At 34.7% G+C, this 19,036-nt stretch overlaps 2 protein-coding genes across 2 annotated transcripts; one reads left to right on the forward strand and one right to left on the reverse strand.

The window, feature by feature from the left end:
* Positions 1-317: 317 nt before the first annotated feature.
* On the forward strand, positions 318-4,990 carry LOC132549667 (carbohydrate sulfotransferase 9-like). The gene is made up of 5 exons (XM_060213619.1): positions 318-408; positions 1,358-1,404; positions 2,382-2,540; positions 3,137-3,241; positions 4,061-4,990. The coding sequence occupies exons 1-5, from the start codon at positions 318-320 to the stop codon at positions 4,988-4,990; spliced, it is 1,332 nt and encodes a 443-aa protein (XP_060069602.1).
* On the reverse strand, positions 1,978-18,335 carry LOC132549726 (quinone oxidoreductase PIG3-like). The gene is made up of 8 exons (XM_060213681.1): positions 18,276-18,335; positions 12,674-12,814; positions 12,366-12,501; positions 10,652-10,783; positions 9,836-10,048; positions 9,503-9,607; positions 9,106-9,197; positions 1,978-7,022 (listed from the first exon to the last, which is right to left on the reverse strand). Exons 1-8 carry the CDS (start codon positions 18,333-18,335, stop codon positions 6,828-6,830), a joined length of 1,074 nt encoding a protein of 357 aa, XP_060069664.1. The 3' UTR covers positions 1,978-6,827.
* Between the last annotated feature and the right edge of the window lie 701 nt (positions 18,336-19,036).

Consider the following 19,036-nt stretch of genomic DNA (forward strand, 5'->3'; position numbering starts at 1 on the left):
GATGACTGCAAACAACAAGAAAATACCAACATGTCAACAATATCATAATCTAAACTCCAATTAGTAAAACTGGGCCAAAATATGAAAAAAAGAAAAATTCACACAGAGACTACATTTTAGTTACGCGAGATCTCCTTCAAACACTATGCGGAGAACTACCATTAATGTGTACGTTCGTGAGGTGGCTTAATTTCTTATCAACAATGCTCCCAGATGGCAATGGTCACAGAGAGACTACTATCAAATGTCGATATCTATGATGATACTAAGTAGATACAATGTAAGTCTGTTTTTGTTTGTCACTCATATCACTAAAAATGAGACCAAAGTTATTAGTAGTTATAGGTACCATGCTCTCAGTGACAGCTGTAATAGCGTGGACATTGGGACGTCACCTTTCCTATAATGGTACGTATTACTTGGCTTTCATAGTATATGGCGTTGGTGTATGTTGTACATATGATGATACTGTCTCTGTGTTAAAGTTTAGACAAGTTTCAATTTTGTACACGATGCAAAAATGAGTATAGATATGTAAAATCCACGTTTCTTTCTTGCAATTATTTCTAAGGATAAAACTACAAAAGATATGTTTAATGTTACATAATGGACATTTCTATGTATTGTTTTTCTTATTAAAGTGAAGTTTTGCCAGGAAAGATGAAATAATCACTTGTGTGCCATTAGTCTAATATAGAAAAAAGAAAATAGTGTAAGGTCCGATTTATGATTTAACGTTTAGATATTGATCATCAAAGCCATTTTTTTCCAGTTGTTGTAATACCTAAAATGACTGCTAATTTTGCATTCTCACATTACTTGATAAGCATATGTTAATCGTGTTATCCTTAGGGATATAATAAAGCATTCATTTAATATAACATATAAACATAATCTATGAGATGTAGTTATCAAATCATACCATCAATTCTCGATAGGAGATGAGACTTAATTCATGTATATTAAATACTGTTGGCAGATCCATGGGTAGAGTTGGCGCGATTGAAGTCACTGATAAACTTTTTCCTGTTTTCTTATGTATCATGTTTAGAGGAAAATCTAGGTTTTTTGTAATAAGTGTTTTGTGAAGAGAGGTAGCCGGGGATAGCAAAACTGCCTCATGACTTTGCAGCAATATTCCTGCATAGTGTACGACCTTTTTGATGTGTTTAATTATAGTGAGCACCACATTAGAGTCGGGATTGTAGCTCTCCTAAAACCCTAGGCTATGAAAACTTTTCTGATCAGATGAAACCACAGTTTATCTTTTAGCCCCTAATTAATACACAACTATATCAAGTTCTCCTTCTCTGTACCTTAGGTAAGTATGTAAAACAAAATCGGTTTTATGTTACAGGGTTTCATCTGTTTGAAAGTAATGAAAAATCGCGATATGAACAAACGGTAAGTACAATACACTGGAGTAAACAAATGTAAATAAATCACACAATTCAAGTAGGCTTGAGTTCCGCAATATTACAAGGAGACCCATATGTATACATAACAGTCTACCACAAACACAAGGATTCAACGCAAGCACTAATCCCACATACTTATCGAGTCCTTAAATGGTCATAGTTGATGGTAGGACACCAACAATAAAATCAAACATAAATCGCTGTAACATTGTTATATAAGTTCATAACATAAGATCAGTAGGGTTTAAACAGCGCAGTGATGTTTACAGAAGGCGAATAATATTACCGATGGCGTCAGTTATGACCCTCTTTAACCTGAATTTAGATCGGCATTAAGCGAAAACAATAAAAAAAAATATCATAACTGGATTGATGTTCTGTCCTGGTTAACACGCAGCTTTGTGTACTTCTGTGTGGTAGCACTATAAAGTCAGCTTCACTTCAGCACTATCACAAGGAGGCTTACGCGAATAATTTGCAGCGTCAACTCCATACCCACACTCCAATCCCCACCAATAGCCCCTTAAGCCCCCAAACACACGCACCAAGCACACACACACACACACACACACACACACATCCTTCACCACCACCATAAACACACACTCATCACATGCATGCTTCTCACATAGCTGTTTGTAGGACAAAAACAGTATGATGCAAACCTCGTCCTTATCTTTGCTTCAATCATTCGTTCTAAGCAAGGATTAATGGCGTCACGTTTTAGATAAGATATTAAACTACAAAAACTTTGTATTTTCATTCATGTTAACAGTTTTTATTTTCAGATTTACGTGATATGGTAACATCAAATGTATTACAATTCTGTATGCACTACTGTTTTTTCACCAGAGTAATGAAATAGGACCCTCTATCCACTACCTTCTTTGAAATCGTGTAATTATAGTGTGAAATATACACAACATTTTCGGCACTTGCAGTAAACATTAATTATATCCTTAGACTGCTTTTCATCAAATGGCAACAACTACACGTCTGACTACTACATCAGAGGCACAACCAATTGGACCTATTCGCCTGGACACAATACGAGATCAAAGGCATGCTCACCTAATGAAGGCGTGCGATGATGATGACGTTAAATACCGCGGCACGTACCAGGTATAATATACTCCGTCTGTTATAATGATGTATTTTCAACTTAATTATTTTTTGTGTGCAGATATGAAAATAATCGCTTTATCAAGTTTCTAAATTAGCAATGACGGTTTTGTGTTATGATTCTTTAAGATATCAATAATAGATTATTTTGACTATATATAAAATGATAGACAATTTGTGACTGAATATTCCTGTTACAGAGAAGCGTTTTTGAACCAGTATCTAGTTGAACTAAGATCAGAGACAATGAAACATATCTGATATCGTATTAAATGGATTCTTAGAGTAGTATTATTACAGAAAGCGATCATAAAGCACATTGTGTGTGCATGGTTACACCTGAACAGTGACATATTGTGATTTACATATTGAATAAAATGCCATTTCATATTATAATAGTTTTCAAGTATATATCATCAATATATAATTATTAAAGAGTTTGTATAGTGTTAATCTCAATATCCTTATACAAGCAAGACCGGGTGGATATTGCCAAAAATTCGTAGAAATTAAACATTTCCCACCAAAATGTCCGAATCACACAGATCAAAAGCTGCACATACACATCATTACAAGTACAATCCTATTACAACCAGGTGCCGTACACAGTGATGGAGCGCATGCAGGTTTCCAGGAAACATCGCCTTCTCTACTGTGGGTTGGAGAAAGCAGCGTCATCATTCATGAAAAGGATTTTTATGGTACAATGTGTATATATTATGATATCATTTTAGTTTTATCTAAACATGTCAAGAGAAAATTACGCGGCTGTTTTCTCGGAAATCGCTGTAGACACCACATATGTGCATCACTCATTACATAAAATATTAACTTTCTGAAACGAAGATATTAAACTAAGTGAGGTATTTTGTATTTCCTAAGTCTACGGATTATCTACAGATTTTTTTCAGATATCAAACCAGCTTTTCATGAAAATAGATAACCAAATATATGAAGTAATTATTTTCTAATATTACAAATATTATTAATAAAAAAGAAAACCACAATGTAATTATATTTAATTTCGAAACTCAAAAACAAAATTAATTTCTTCAACTTTCACTCAGTACTTTGTAGCATTATGTTGACCATGTGGTCTGTTTTAACTTAAGCCCACATATAGCATTGAACTTTAAGCCTGAACTTGTATCTATCCACGGTGTTTATAAACATATAATGCGTTGTATGGCTTTGGTAAGTAGTGGAGAATATCTAGTAATACCATTTGTAAGTTCGTTAAGATTATATATTATTAAAATGATGTAGAAATACATAACAAAACTATCAGCGGTCTGAAATGATTCAATCATTTATACGTTCTCGCAAAAGTCTTTATCAATTATAATTGAAGAAATTCCAGCTATACGTTGCAATGGTTTTTCATATTTAAGAAAATTGTGCAAAAGACCCAAAAGTGAAAAGCACCTTTTAAATCAAGAGTAAGATACAGAAGCGCCAAACAATTAATATGAGGCACAATACACTGTTTCCTGTGATTGATTACCAATACTCTGTTGTAGGTACTTAACGGAGCACCGAAAAAGTCGCCTTATGATATCCCGACAGCCTTGGCAGGTTTTGGGGTTCCAAACTTGTCGGATTACAAACCGGCAGAAGTTCCAGACATACTGAAAAATTCTACCGTCCTTCTCATCGGCCGTGATCCGTATACCCGACTTTTATCAGCGTACATTGATAAAATGTTTTCTCCCAACGCCATGTTTGCTGAAAAAATCGGCAAATATGCCATATCATTAACTAGGGAAAATGTCACGGAACAGAGTCGAAGATGTGGTTTCGATCTCACATTCAAAGAATTTATTAAATATTTTATACAATCACAAGAAGATGGTCTTCATCGAGACAACCATTTTGCTCCCGCCTATCAAATGTGCTTACCGTGTACATACAATTATAATTTTATAGCAAAAACAGACACTTTATTGAACGATTCTGTTTTCCTCCTCACTCAGGTTGGTGAAAAACAATTGGCGGAAAACCTGCAGGTAAATTTTACAACCAGGAATCGTCAAGACAAAATCAGAGACCAGCCTAATTTATTGTTTATGTTTAGAAAAAAATATCAAGGGTGTCTGTCCTTCTTTGATGCACAAAGAAAAGTTTGGAAAAAACTGCAAGCGACAGGTGTTATTGACAAGAAGTCAAAGTATCCTGTAACGCGAGAAGAAAGTGAAAACATCACCCGGACTTCTTTTGAAAGGTTATTGCATGCGGCAGTTGGTGACGTAACTGACGTCACTGTAGCTAGGCGACAGCGAGAGGAGGCTGCTGTCGAGGCATATTCTAGTCTTGAAGGAGAAGACTTGGAAAAACTTAACAAAATATTTGCACCAGATTGCAAGATTTTCAAATTCAACTGTAGACCCCAAAAGTTTTTCGAAACTGATCCCAATATCAAATCGTGGTATTTCGATATCGAGACGGCCTAACGTTTTTTTTCATATCTCAAAATCACATTTTCCCGCTGGTGAGTTTCATGTTTTGACGGGCGATATATAGCACCACCAGAAATTCAAGATGTCACTAAAAATTGTTCATTGTTTGTTTGTTTGTTTAAAATCTTAGAGGTGACATCGAGTTATGGACGAATATCTACTAATAAATGCTCTCCTTTACAGCTTAAATTAACAAACTTGATTGTCGCTTTCGTGTCAATCCATTTGCTGTCATCACTTGTAATACAGTAACCGACTTGGTAGATCGACGCGATATCCATAACACAGAAGCCGTCCTTACACGAAGACACATACATGCTTCAATCCAAGCCATCAAGTCTTTAAACCAAGACACATGCATGCTTCAATCCAAGCCAACAAGAGTCATTAATATCAACCGATATAGCTTACGTCACAATTGTAAAAAAAATAATAGAAAACATTGTTTTCTATATTAAGCATGGCAACTGCAAATGGTTCATCACATAATGCATGTTGTATATACAAATAATCAAGAGGTATAATGTGCTCTTGGAATTGTATAATCCATTACATTATTTCATAAACAAAGAACAAAGAAATGTTCGATATCATTTGAATTGTCATTATTTGACTGATTGTCATATTTTATTTGAGAAAACTAAATACTGATTTAACCAACCTAGCACACAAAATAATAGCCAGTGTTATACGTAATATAAAAAGGACCAATTAAAAAAAAACTCGGTAATCCCTAAATAATAAATTCTTTCTTGCAATATTTTGGAAATATTATACCTGTATAATTCTTTTAACTTGTGCCTCATTAAATTAATAATGATATCCTTTATAATAAAATTGTTCTCCATCATTCCTTAACAATATAATTGTACCACAGACAACTTTAACAAAACATATATTTAACAGAACTGTAATGGAATAATCAGCTTTATCACATGAGGTTACAGGTCAACACGTCAGTCCAGACAAAATGTCAGCTCATTTTGTCTATTAAAATGTAAAATACGCAGTCAATAACAAGAAATACAACATCACAATGCTAACAAGAATCTTACAATATGTAATTCGAACTCATATTCGATGAAATTGGCCTAATATAATCAATAGATGGAATTACACAGATAGTCTTATAAAAGTACATGGATAATTAGACCAGGCGTTCCGGAAGTATACGTATTGTTTCATCGGCGACACCTGCCATGAAAATTTGGGCAAAATCCAATAAGTGAAATCACGTTTTAGCAGGGTTATTCCATACCATAAGGCATGAGTATCAAACACGTCCATCTTCATATCGCAACAGAAAATAGCGTATTCCTCAATGAGGTCATTGTGACGACCGTAAAACTTCACCATTAACAATGCTACCTAATCAGTTTAAATGTAAAAATGGTCGGTGTCACAGATTTAAAGTATAATTTATTATGTGTTACAAAGTGTTCAAACTCCATCTATTGAAAACCCCGCTTAAACACAGTACTAATGCAACAATAACAGTAACACATGTAAGCCAAGCGAATAACCTGACTTGTCCATTTAGCAGACAAACGATTGCTTAACTTGGGCCAGATAAGTAATACATTTGTTTCCTTTGATCTGTTGGAAAAAAATAGTGTATGCAAAATATTTCTGTACTGTAGGCACAAGACATTTAAGTATGTAGTGCTGCTGGAAACGGGATTTTTATATGGCATTATGACGACTTGTGTAATGATATTTTTCCAGCCAAGGAAGTTCAATCTCTCATCATCCTACATATATAATCTGAATACAAAAGTTTATCCCAGATACACCGCTGAACATTCAATCAACATACAAATATCTCATGACGTCACAGCTCATCTCTGACGTCCTCTTTCCTGACCTCTATTACAATTTTTCCAGTATTAGCATTACTCTCCATGTACATGTGAGCTTCTGATATCTTCTCTAATGGAAACACACTGTCGGTGATGGGTTTCAGTTTCCCGGAGTCAAAATGGGGAAGTGCAGCTTCAGTGAAATTCCTCACAAGATCTCCTTTATACTGAAATGCAACCAAAAGATGTTGAAAATGATATTTGTAAAGTTTTACACTAAAGTTACTGTATTAAATGTTAACATGATATTTGTAAAGTTTTGCACGATAGGTACTGTATTAAATGTGGAACATGATATTTGTAAAGTTTTACACTAAAGTTACTGTATTAAATGTTAACATGATATTTGTAAAGTTTTACACTAAAGTTACTATATCAAATGCTAACATGATATTGGTAAAGTTTTACACTAAAGTTACTGTATTAAATGTTAACATGATATTTATAAAATGTGGAACATGATATTGGTAAAGTTTTGCACGATAGGTACTGTATGAAATGTGGAACATGATATTTGTAAAGTTTTACACTAAAGTTACTGTATTAAATGTTAACATGATATTAGTAAAGTTTTACACTAAAGTTACTGTATCAAATGTTAACATGATTTTTGTAAAGTTTTGCACTATAGGTACTGTATAAAATGTGGAAAATGATATTTGTAAAGTTTTGCACGATAGGTACTGTATTAAATGTTAACATGATATTAGTAACGTTTTACACTTAAATTACTATATTGAATGTGGAAAATGATATTTGTAAAGTTTTACACTATAGGTACTGTATCAAATGTGGAAAATGATATTCGTAAAGTTTTACACTATAGGTACTGTATTAAATGTGGAAAATGATATTTGTAAAGTTTTACACTATAGGTACTGTATTAAATGTGGAAAATGATATCGTAAAGTTTTACACTATAGGTTGTATCAAACACTTAAAGTTTTACTATATTGTATCAAATGTGGAAAAGGATATTTGTAAAGTTTTACACCATAGGTACTGTATTAAATGATGAGGCAGATGATAATAGAGAGAAGTAATACCCATAAAAGCAATGACGAATTACGGAAATCAAAAACAATTTCTTTCAGTTGTACCAATCATGTTGTGAAAGAAGATTTCCATTTCATTTAAAAAAAAATTCAACCATTACATGTGATTATGAGTGATATTAAAACAAGTAAATCTTAAAGTGAAAGATATAGAAATATTAAATCATCAGTTTGTCTATCTGTGCTGAAAGCATTCATATTTCTAACGTTTTGGTGCTAAGAAAATCTGGGCTTTCAAATTCTGGATGTTGATGATCACAACACGCATAGAAATTAGGCAGCCAAAACCTATCCAAGCCCTCTCCTCACATTTATACTGTACATATTTAAATGATAGTATTTCATATATTGGCGGGTTATCAATTCATATTACATAAATAATAAGAAAGATTATATTATTCCTAAAAAAAGTACATATACTTTATCAATCACATATCTGTATATATCGTGTACTTTATCAATCACATACCTGTATAGATCGTGTACTTTATCAATCACATACCTGTATAGATCGTGTACTTTATCGATCACATACCTGTATAGATCGTGTACTTTATCAATCACATACCTGTATAGATCGTGTACTTTATCGATCACATACCTGTATAGATCGTGTACTTTATCGATCACATACCTGTATAGATCGTGTACTTTATCAGTCACATACCTGTATAGATCGTGTACTTTATCAATCACATACCTGTATAGATCGTGTACTTTATCAATCACATACCTGTATAGATCGTTTACTTTATCAATCACATACCTGTATAGATCGTGTACTTTATCAATCACATACCTGTATAGATCGTTTATTTTATCAATCACATACCTGTATAGATCGTGTACTTTATCGATCACATACCTGTATAGATCGTGTACTTTATCAATCACATACCTGTATAGATCGTGTACTTTATCAATCACATACCTGTATAGATCGTGTACTTTATCAATCACATACCTGTATAGATCGTGTACTTTATCAATAACATACCTGTATAGATCGTGTACTTTATCAATCACATACCTGTATAGATCGTGTACTTTATCAATCACATACCTGTATAGATCGTGTACTTTATCGATCACATACCTGTATAGATCGTGTACTTTATCAGTCACATACCTGTATAGATCGTGTACTTTATCAATCACATACCTGTATAGATCGTGTACTTTATCAATCACATACCTGTATAGATCGTGCCCGAAGAGTGGTCCCTGTTATAGAAATTCTCTTCCTCAATAATTTAGCTAACAAATCTCCATTTACTTTTCCTCCACCTAAAAATATAAATTAACAATTAATGAAAACTTTACTCTTTTATAATTAAGAAAAGTCCTTTTCCTTAAGATCAATCTATTCAATTATCTTCCTTAAGAATTGTGTTTTTCTGTATGTGAACAGCTGATGAAATATCAGAAACTATTCCATCTGCACTGTGATTTTTACTTTCAAATAAACTTCCTTTACACGTGAAAAGTACTTGATAAAAGTTTTATCCGATGATTTCTGGTTACGAAGTTTTAGTTTAAAAGGCAGCAATAGAAAAAAAAACAAACATATTTCAATAAATCTCTCTAAACACCTAAGAGTCCATAGACCACCCAGCGTCCGTCGGTTTTGGCACTTTGCATGTTTTGTTCATAAAACGATTCTCCAACACAGTCCAATATCAAATCAACACCTTTACCTAGAAAAAAATAAAACAAAACAAAACAATGAAATATTCACACCAAAACTTCAGATGAAGTATCATCATCTTGTTTGACATAGCGAAAGAAACATTAATTGTGTTTCAGTGGTACAAGACGGACAGGTTATCTTTTGGGAACGTGCGATCAAACTTAAAAAACAAAGCTCTTCGTGTCAAAATTAGTTTTGATTTTCAAGAATATATAAGATTTATATGTGTATTTACCATTGGTGACCTCCAGGACCTTCGGTCCAAAATCCCCATCCTTGTAGTTGAATCCTGCCACAGCCCCTAGATCCTTTGCTTTGTTGATCTTTACTTCAGAACCAGCTGTCACAATAGACGTGACGCCGACTAACCCCGCCAGTTGTACTGCCGCTGTCCCTACCCCCGAGCCCCCAGCGTGGATCAGTACGCTCTCCCCGGGCTGTATCTTACCTGATGTATTTACGTCATAAGTGTCACTTAACGATATTTCTACATATTTCTCTTAAATGTCTGATGTTCATATTTCAGAGATTTATTTAGATTCAAACGAAAAGCATTATGATGTAATTTCCTAGATATATAACATATGTGTTTTACCAGAAACTACTACCGATTAAGATATCTATCTAATACCGATATTTTACCTGCTATGCCCATGCTACACACAGACGTAGTATTCGTACAAGATTTACTGATATTTTCAATCCATGCTGTGTTGATAATATTTCAGACCTTAACGGGATCAACAACATCCAAGATAACATCTACCAATCAACAGACTGTTATACAGACGCAGCTATCAAAGAATTACACTTCTGACTTGTAAACACCTCTCTGTGACAATTCTGTATACTCACAGATTCTGTCGTTTATTGTAATGTTAATGTTTTGTATTTACTTCAAAATCAAGAAAATGCCATTTTTTTCTCAATGACTATTCTTCAACGCGTTTGACCATTGTAAAGCATTTTGTATATTTGCCCGTATCGAGGCATTTTTAAAGTGGTGTACAAACTACTGAATTAAAGCGTTTCCGTGAATATGATGACGTACCAACTGTGTGGAGAAGCTGGAAGGCAGTTAACCACACTTCCGGTATAGCTGCTGCCTTTGTGAAAGTAAATCCTGCCGGTACAGGCATAAGAAGATCCTCGTGTCCAGCCACATACTCGGCATTACCTCCGCCTACAGATCAAAATTCAGTGTAATATGTATATCAAATGTGTCAAACATTTACCGTAAGAGCAGTCAACCAAAGGTCAAAAATAAGTGTCACTATACTTATGTACTTAAAACATCGGAACGTATATTTCATGTTTATCGTCACCACAGCATATATCAAACATAAAATGTTTCATTTAAACCCTTACACGGTATTCCTCCTCCTAATTTACTCTCCTTTTGAAATTTTTAAACATTTCAGTTTATCATAATCTCATTTTCTTTTAAATGTAAAAATCTAAACGAGATTACACATCTGGAACACTTCGACCATTTCTCCCAGAAAAATGCTGAAAGGTCAATAAGAACTTCCGGATGCTATACCGTAACATACATATGTTAAGGATTTCTACTTTCAATTACACTACATTTGTATGACGATCGTACATCCTGGAAGTTACAATTTGTTTGCTATAAACTATGCAAATCCAAAAAAGACTAATTACAAAATTAGCAAAATGCACATATCCACATACTTATGTGAGTTTTTCTAACGTTTCACATGTAGCTTATTAATACAGATAAAGTGATTGTCTACATGCATTACTAACCAACCGTTATCAACGATCACTTATCAATTATGGATATTTGATGAGGTCAATATGATGTTAAACATATGTACCTAAAAGGTTAACATAACACCATAGTGACCGAAATCAAAGGTTCTTGATTGTGTATGGCATTTTATGTACTAGTAATATGATTATCGCTGTGTATATATTTATCAAACAGATTTATCTTAAAATTGAACATTCAGACAAATGCATGATTAACAACTGTGCAATCGTTTTTAAAACAGTATGAAAAAATCCTAACACCTTTTAACAAACAAAATTAAACAGAATATCACAAATTATCCTCGTAGACACACATAGCATATTGTTGGAATCGTATGGTCTGGCTGTTGAAAATTAAGTAACATGGGAGACCATATGATCCAGTTGTTCTGGATTTAGAAATGTTACAGTCCCCATGGTCGGGCTGTTCTAAATTTAGGAATATTGAGTCCATATCTTATATATTGACTTGCACGTGATTTATCCATTCAGAACAAGAAACCTAGGTTTAGGTAATATTAGAGTACATTCGCCAAAAAGAAAAAGATATAGATATACATCTGATGGACATGACGACTTCATGCAAAGCACCAAAATCAACAAGATATATATATATATATATATTAACATATACTTTGAAAAATGTCATTTTGTGATACCTTGCTTAATTGTTGGTTGAATTTTATGTAGTGAAAACGCATTCATATATAAGTTGTGATAGTTCCGTCAATTCATCATACCGAATGATACTGTTAGCTTTTATGTTCATGCCATTTTAAGTGCATCATTCTAACAAAGGCAAATTAAAGTAAACACTAAGTACATAACTGTTGTGAGCTTTCTTCAGTCGTCGATTATTATTACCCTTGTTTCTTATACCGTATTGGAGGTCATGAAAGTTGTCAACAACATCGCTTTGAGTTAAAATTCACATTGTTATGAATACTACTCTCCATCCAACACATCAATACGTTTTTTAATGACCTTACCAGCTAACAATGCCATGACCCTGTCTCCTTTCGTCCACCTACTTCCACAATTCGGTCCTATTGTCTCAACAGTACCGACAGCTTCCAAGCCGAGGATTTCACTTTCCCCGGGGGGTGGGGCATATCGGCCCTTTCTCTGTTAATAAAAGCATAGCAACAGGTGTCACTCAAATGGCTGGTGCACAATACAGCGTTGATACCGTAAATGAGACAGAAAAAGTACTGGTTACCACCAAAATAAATCAAAATATTGTTAAATTCAAGAGAAACCAATGGTCATGAAACACACACCCTTTGCTTGATATTACCTGTAAAATATCTGCCCGGTTGATAGCTGTGGCATAAACGCGAATCAAAACCTCGTGTTCGCGGAGCTCAGGGATTGGTACCTTGTCGATGCGCATGCTTGACGCAGCGCCATCTGATCCGAACCGTACAGCGTTCATCATCTACAAATAAACACAACATTGGTCAAATGGGATATGATTTTTTTTGAAATCCAAACATAAAAACTATCACATGGAATAGTATTGACTTGTCAGAAGATTAAAACAGAAATCTGGTTTGTTTGTTCACGTGTTGACAGTCTACCGTTCTTGGTGTCATTCACGCAACAACGAAGATAAAAGTATACCGTTCTCGCACCAGCCTGAGTTATGTGAGGTCTGATGTCATGGTAACACGATGAAGGTAACGGTATACCGTTCTCGCACCAGCCTGAGTTATGTGAGGTCTGATGTCATGGTAACACGATGAAGGTAAATGTTTTTAGTTGTTGCACCAGCCTGGGTTATATGAGGTCTGTTGTCATGGTAACACGATGAAGGTAAAGGTTTTTAGTTGTTGCATCAGCCTGGTTCATATGAGGTCTGATGTCATAGTAACACCACGAAGGTAAAGGTATACCGTTCTCGCACCAGCCCGTGTTATATGAGGTCTGTTCTCATGGTAACACGATGAAGGTAACGGTATACCGTTCTCGCACCAGCCCGTGTTATATGAGGTCTGCTGTCATGGTAACACAATGAAAGGTAACGGTATACCGTTCTCGCACCAGTCCGTGTTATATGAGGTCTGCTGTCATGGTAACACGATGAAGGTAACGGTATACCGTTCTCGCACCAGCCCGTGTTATATGAGGTCTGCTGTCATGGTAACACAATGAAAGGTAACGGTATACCGTTCTCGCACCAGTCCGTGTTATATGAGGTCTGCTGTCATGGTAACACGATGAAGGTAACGGTATACCGTTCTCGCACCAGCCCGAGTTATATGAGGTCTGCTGTCATGGAAACAACAATGAAGGTAAAGGTTTATAGTTGTTGCACCAGCCTGGGTCATATAAGGCCTGGTGTCATTCACACAACAATGAAAGTGACCAACGTAAAATGATGTGAAAAATAAAGGTCCAAAATTCTATTGTAATTTGGGGACCAGATCAATACTGATTTCTTCAGTAAAACTGTGTCGATCTACGACAGTATTTATGTTGTTCGAGTGGTGTTTGCATAGGTTACATCCTCTCAACAACTTCAATTAATGAAGACGGTGTGTACTAATGATGGAAGCCAACGAGGGTCGATTTTTCAGTGTCGCCACACTGAAATGGCAACCTTGACACGGGAGCATTATTTTTTGTATATTCAATGTCATTGAAAATACGTCATGTTTGCTTCATGTTTTCTGTACAACCAGTAAAAATTAAACAATCCTCAAAGTAATTCTTGCAGTAATCTAATGAGGCATATGCCTAGCTAAGGATCCCTGTCAGGGCATATTTAGCATGCTGAGATTGACATGTCAACACTTTGAAACACGACAATAAAAAAATGGGAAAAGTGCACTTCAGTAAAGTTAGGCGACAAAGGACAAACAAAATAATAATTCGTTTTACTGTTAAATTTAACATTGGTGTAAGGGGTATGATAAGTTTTTTTATCGCCCGAAGTGAAATGAAATGAATTCGATCTTGCTATATTAATCAGCTCTATACTTAGACCGTTTCTTTAAGTAGAAAATGTTTGCTATACATGTGATATACAATTATAAATATAATGAAATAATTAGTATCACTAACGTAAGCTGTCGCCAAGAAAATCGAACATAAATGCATACTATGTATATGTTTGTAAATAGGACAGCTCCTCCATGTTTCGCTAGATGTCAATGTAACCATATCTTGGATTTGTTTGTGGACTTAGTGCTTACACCATTCAGAGTTGAACGTTATCAAAGTTACATAGAAATGTAACAACATATCTAGTTATGAAAGTTGGCATTAAAACAAGTATTTAAAAAAAATCTGCAATGATCCACTGGTGGTCACTTGGGATCCTACGAAGAACAATTTATTCAATTCAAGACGATTGTATTGACCTTCACGAAATACAACTATACATTATAAGATCATACCCCTTACACGTACCCTATGGCTGAACGTTCTAGCATGCCATACCCATTTACCTGATGTTCAGCGCAGTACAGAATTCGTCGTATTAAACCGATTCCTTGTTTCGAACTCATACTCAAACTCAGGTTGACACCAGGTTAAGTTTTCCTACACTACTGTAACACGACAACATCATATTCCGTTAAATTCTACTTTCGATTTCATTACTTGTAAATTACAGCTGTGCTTATACTGCTACATATCCTGCTTTCTAGTAATTATCCGCATTCCCGGATATTTTAACGGAATTCCTTGTATGTATGGTTTCTGCTTATCATTGTGATTGTGCATATGTCTGTAACATAATTCTTAATTTGGGTATTAAATTTTAAAGTTAATCTTCTTTCGCTTCTCTCTGTATCACGGTGATACGGGATATATCTGTATATGCAACTTTGTAACATATACCAAAGTGCATGACGTCATATCATTTACTGTGTTATATGTCTATGCTCCGTTTCTAAAATGTCTGTGGGTGCACCAGTATCTTTATATAATGACTAGACACTGGACAAGTGACCGATCGACAGGCGACTACACTGCACGGACACTTCACCCGTGTTTCCCATAACATTGATGCATGACTTACTGCATTCAAATATTTTAACATTTTGATTTAATTACAGGTACACTTGGACATCAAGTTGCTTGATAGACCTGATTTGTTTAATTATTAATTTTCTGGTCAATGCTTTGATCTAACTCAAGTAGTTTAAATGTTGGACACATTTCTCCAAAGAGGGGACATATGTAGCCCGGTACTATTGTATTACTGGATATACTAGTACGTGTAACCTGTGTGACGTCACCGTGTTATATGTCCTTGCTCCATTCCTCAAATGTCTGTGGGTGCACCAGTGGACATTATATAATGACTGGACACCGGACAACTGACCAATTGATAAGCGACTACACTGCACTACACTTCACCGGTATTTCCTACCACCTTACCACTTCATATCTAAAGACCTGGGCCCTTCAACTGCGGGTCTTCACATTTTTATTGCAATATTTTCTAATATACAGTTACCTACTGCCAGGCTTGGCATCAATAACGTTGATGAGTGAAAGGACAGTCGTTCCCGGTATGAAATCAGATGTATATTTCAAATTATTAACTGTATAAATCTATTTATAGATATCTATGTATCACTTTGTTATATTCAATTATATGTGCAAGAGATATTGATTTAAATGTTTTATTGTATTTTTTATTCCATGTGTCTGAGAAATAAATGTGTACAACAGAACATAGTCTTGGGAGTCATGAACTACAACCCACTAGGTCTCATTCCTTTATTATTTAACTACACTTAATATTCATATTACTGCAGTTGTGACCAAACATAACAATTAAAATATATCACTATTTTTCTTCTAGCAATTCATTGGGCAGGCAATACATATACTTCTCTGTCAAGTGGCTTGCCAATTGAAAGAGATTATGTCGGGTCTGCCGCCTGTCACCAAAGTCTATAAATAGTAAACTTCCTGTTCTCATGTTCTCTCTTGACTTTAAGAGTAAATGAGATGAACGGACTGGTTCGTCTGGTATCAGTGATCGGGTGGGGCATTATAATACTGTGTCCAAGTTAGGGAATTTCAGCCTCTTGTATTTTGAAATATCTTGGATATCATTTCTTGGGGAAAAAATAGTGAAATTTTCGAAAGACCAGGTACAGGTGATAAACTGCCTCCTGTCTTTTGAAAATAACCCTATTTTTTAACCCCAAGGGGCCTGCATCACTCAGCTGGCTAATTCAGCTATTTAGTCATTTAACGAAAATTTCAAATTTGACAAATGATTTTTTTAAATAGGGTCCGGGACTTACGGTTAAACAGAAGTTAGATTTACAATTCATATCAATTGCTTCAGACCAAACATGGACAATATCCTTGTACGAAAGATTTTTTTTAGAACTTACATTTCCCCTATTGAGCCCCAACCCTCCCGCCTCAATGGACCAGGATCCATCATTTCTACAGAACTGATCCCACTTCTTCCAAGAAAACTTCAGACCAAATTTCAAATTTGGGCAAAATTAAACCATTTTTACTGGAGGAGTAGAATTTTAAAGAATTTGCTCTATTTCTCCTTTTGTGTCCCGCCTCTCCCTCCCAAGAGAGTCAAAATCCACTGTTTACAACCAAGAATGCTCCAGACCAAATTTAGGAAACATTCACTCATTCCTAGAGTAGCAGTAGGATTTAAATAGGATTTTAAAGAATTTATGAAATAATTATACTTCTTATAAGTATATGGTTGAAATGTTTTACTCAAGATTTATATACTGACACGCAAAAGAAACGCAACCGCTAAATGTTTGTAACAATTTTACTATTTCATTCAAATATGTCATTTATCTTTTTCAACTAACCAAAGATTAAAATTCATTTTATTGGATAACACATTAAATTTAGTGTTTAGTTATCACCAATGTGACGAAACATGTCAAGATTCAAGAGGTGGTAGTCATTAAAATTTCCCCAGTCTCAATAACGAATATGCCCCCCGTTTGCATTCGTTGCGGCGCGAATTATGTGATGCATAGAATTTATTATACGGTTTATTTGTGTCAGGGATGCTCCGCCATTCTTCCAGAAGTGCTTGGCGCAAAGCGTGTCTGAAAAGGTCATTATTTAAGGTACTGGATTTATTTCTTAACCTAGCGTGTAGTTTATTAGCCTTACGACTACCAAGCAAATAATAATATGGAACTAGTGTAGTGGGTCGAAGAGAATGTTTAAAGATAGAGTAAGAAACACTTTGTCTAAGTTCAAGTTCAAGTTGGTTCCAAAGTCCAATAGTGGACGGAAAGAAAGATAAGTTTGTTAGTTGTAGTCTGAAATTTAGTAAAGAATAATTTTGTGCATTACGGAGGTTATATTGTGAATTTTCAGATACTAAAGGGGGCAATAGAGTAGACAGATAATTTGGAGTGAGATTATTAATTATTTTGTAGAAAAGCTGTAGTTTTCTTCTAGTGCGTCTTTCTGATAATGGTTCTACACCACTCTCAGAATACAGTGATTCTCTACTGGTATATGAGGGTAAACCAGTGATAATTCTGATAGATTCTAACTGAAGTTTTTCTAGTTTGTCTGCATCACTGAGAGAACATCCATCCCAAACTTCACAACAGTATTCTAATAATGGAAGTATATAAGCCTTATAGATTTTGACTAAAGTTTGTCTATTTAACATGTATTTTAATTTACGTAGGATACTTACCTGTTTAGATGCATCTTTACAAATGTTTTCTATATGTTTACCAACACATTCCCACCTGCATTCCAGCTTTTTTAAGCGATGCAAGGGAAACAACTCTCACGTATTGCTAGCAAGGTTCGAGCCACGTACTTGATAATACTCATTCTCACACGAACAGAATGCGATGCCTTTTTTCTTTGTAAATGTGTTATTGTTGCTAACGTGATCTTTTGCAAATCTCAATGCTCACCTCTGACTCCACCAACGTCATAAAACACACGCTGACGACCGCAATGACACCGGGTAACATGTAGAACGCCGCCTTATCAGTGCATAGTGAAAGAAACGTTCACCGAGTACGGCTAATCCGGATTTGTCTCTAGACCGATCGGAAGTTTTTATCCATTTACTAATTACAATGTTTTTATTCCCATCGTTATTTTATATTTCCTTCATATTTATTTATTCACATGGAAAGTCAATCCAATGTTTCTTATCCTTCAGGAATAACACACATCCCGGTTCTATGTAGCGGGGTTCATGACATGTCGCAGAATCAGTTTTTAACAGTTCCAATAATCAGTTTTTGTATCAGCTGCCATAACCACAAAAAATATTTCTGAAGTTAATTTACAAACTAATGAGTTACGAAGGTTTTTTAATTTTATTTTTTAATATTCTATGTGTTATATTTAGAATATTGGAAAAATGCTTGGCTGGAAAACGAAATCACAATAGTGATTACAATGTTACTGTCAAGACAAGCAATTTATGAACAAGACTAAGCAAACACGTTGATATGAAATTTGGAAATAAATTCTAATTTATGAAATAGATAAAGCAACATTAAGTTAATGACCAAACCAGTATACAAAATATATTCGTAGTTGCAGGATAACACAGGATTTTTAAAATGCATAAAGAAAACGAACAAAAGCAAAAAAAAATTTGGCTATTAAAATAACCCATTTTTGTGTGGATTTTTATTTTATTTTAAATTAAGAAGACGTT

The sequence above is a fragment of the Ylistrum balloti genome, unplaced genomic scaffold (assembly GCF_031769215.1).
Source record: "Ylistrum balloti isolate Yb309-2 unplaced genomic scaffold, AGI_CSIRO_Ybal_v1 Utg370076, whole genome shotgun sequence".
Lineage (NCBI taxonomy): Eukaryota > Metazoa > Mollusca > Bivalvia > Pectinida > Pectinidae > Ylistrum > Ylistrum balloti.

Bases quoted from the DNA above. Each gene is read 5' to 3' on its own strand.
- LOC132549667 (XM_060213619.1), top strand. From the start codon at position 318: ATGAGACCAAAGTTATTAGTAGTTATAGGTACCATGCTCTCAGTGACA. The intron at 409-1,357 runs GTACGTATTACT...TTTATGTTACAG, and splicing joins ACGTCACCTTTCCTATAATG to GGTTTCATCTGTTTGAAAGT. The intron at 1,405-2,381 runs GTAAGTACAATA...TTATATCCTTAG, and splicing joins AATCGCGATATGAACAAACG to ACTGCTTTTCATCAAATGGC.
- LOC132549726 (XM_060213681.1), bottom strand. From the start codon at position 18,335: ATGTTACCCGGTGTCATTGCGGTCGTCAGCGTGTGTTTTATGACGTTG. The intron at 12,815-18,275 runs GTGAGCATTGAG...GTTTATTTGTAG, and splicing joins TGACGTTGGTGGAGTCAGAG to ATGATGAACGCTGTACGGTT. The intron at 10,049-10,651 runs GTACGTCATCAT...TAAATACATCAG, and splicing joins CCAGCTTCTCCACACAGTTG to GTAAGATACAGCCCGGGGAG.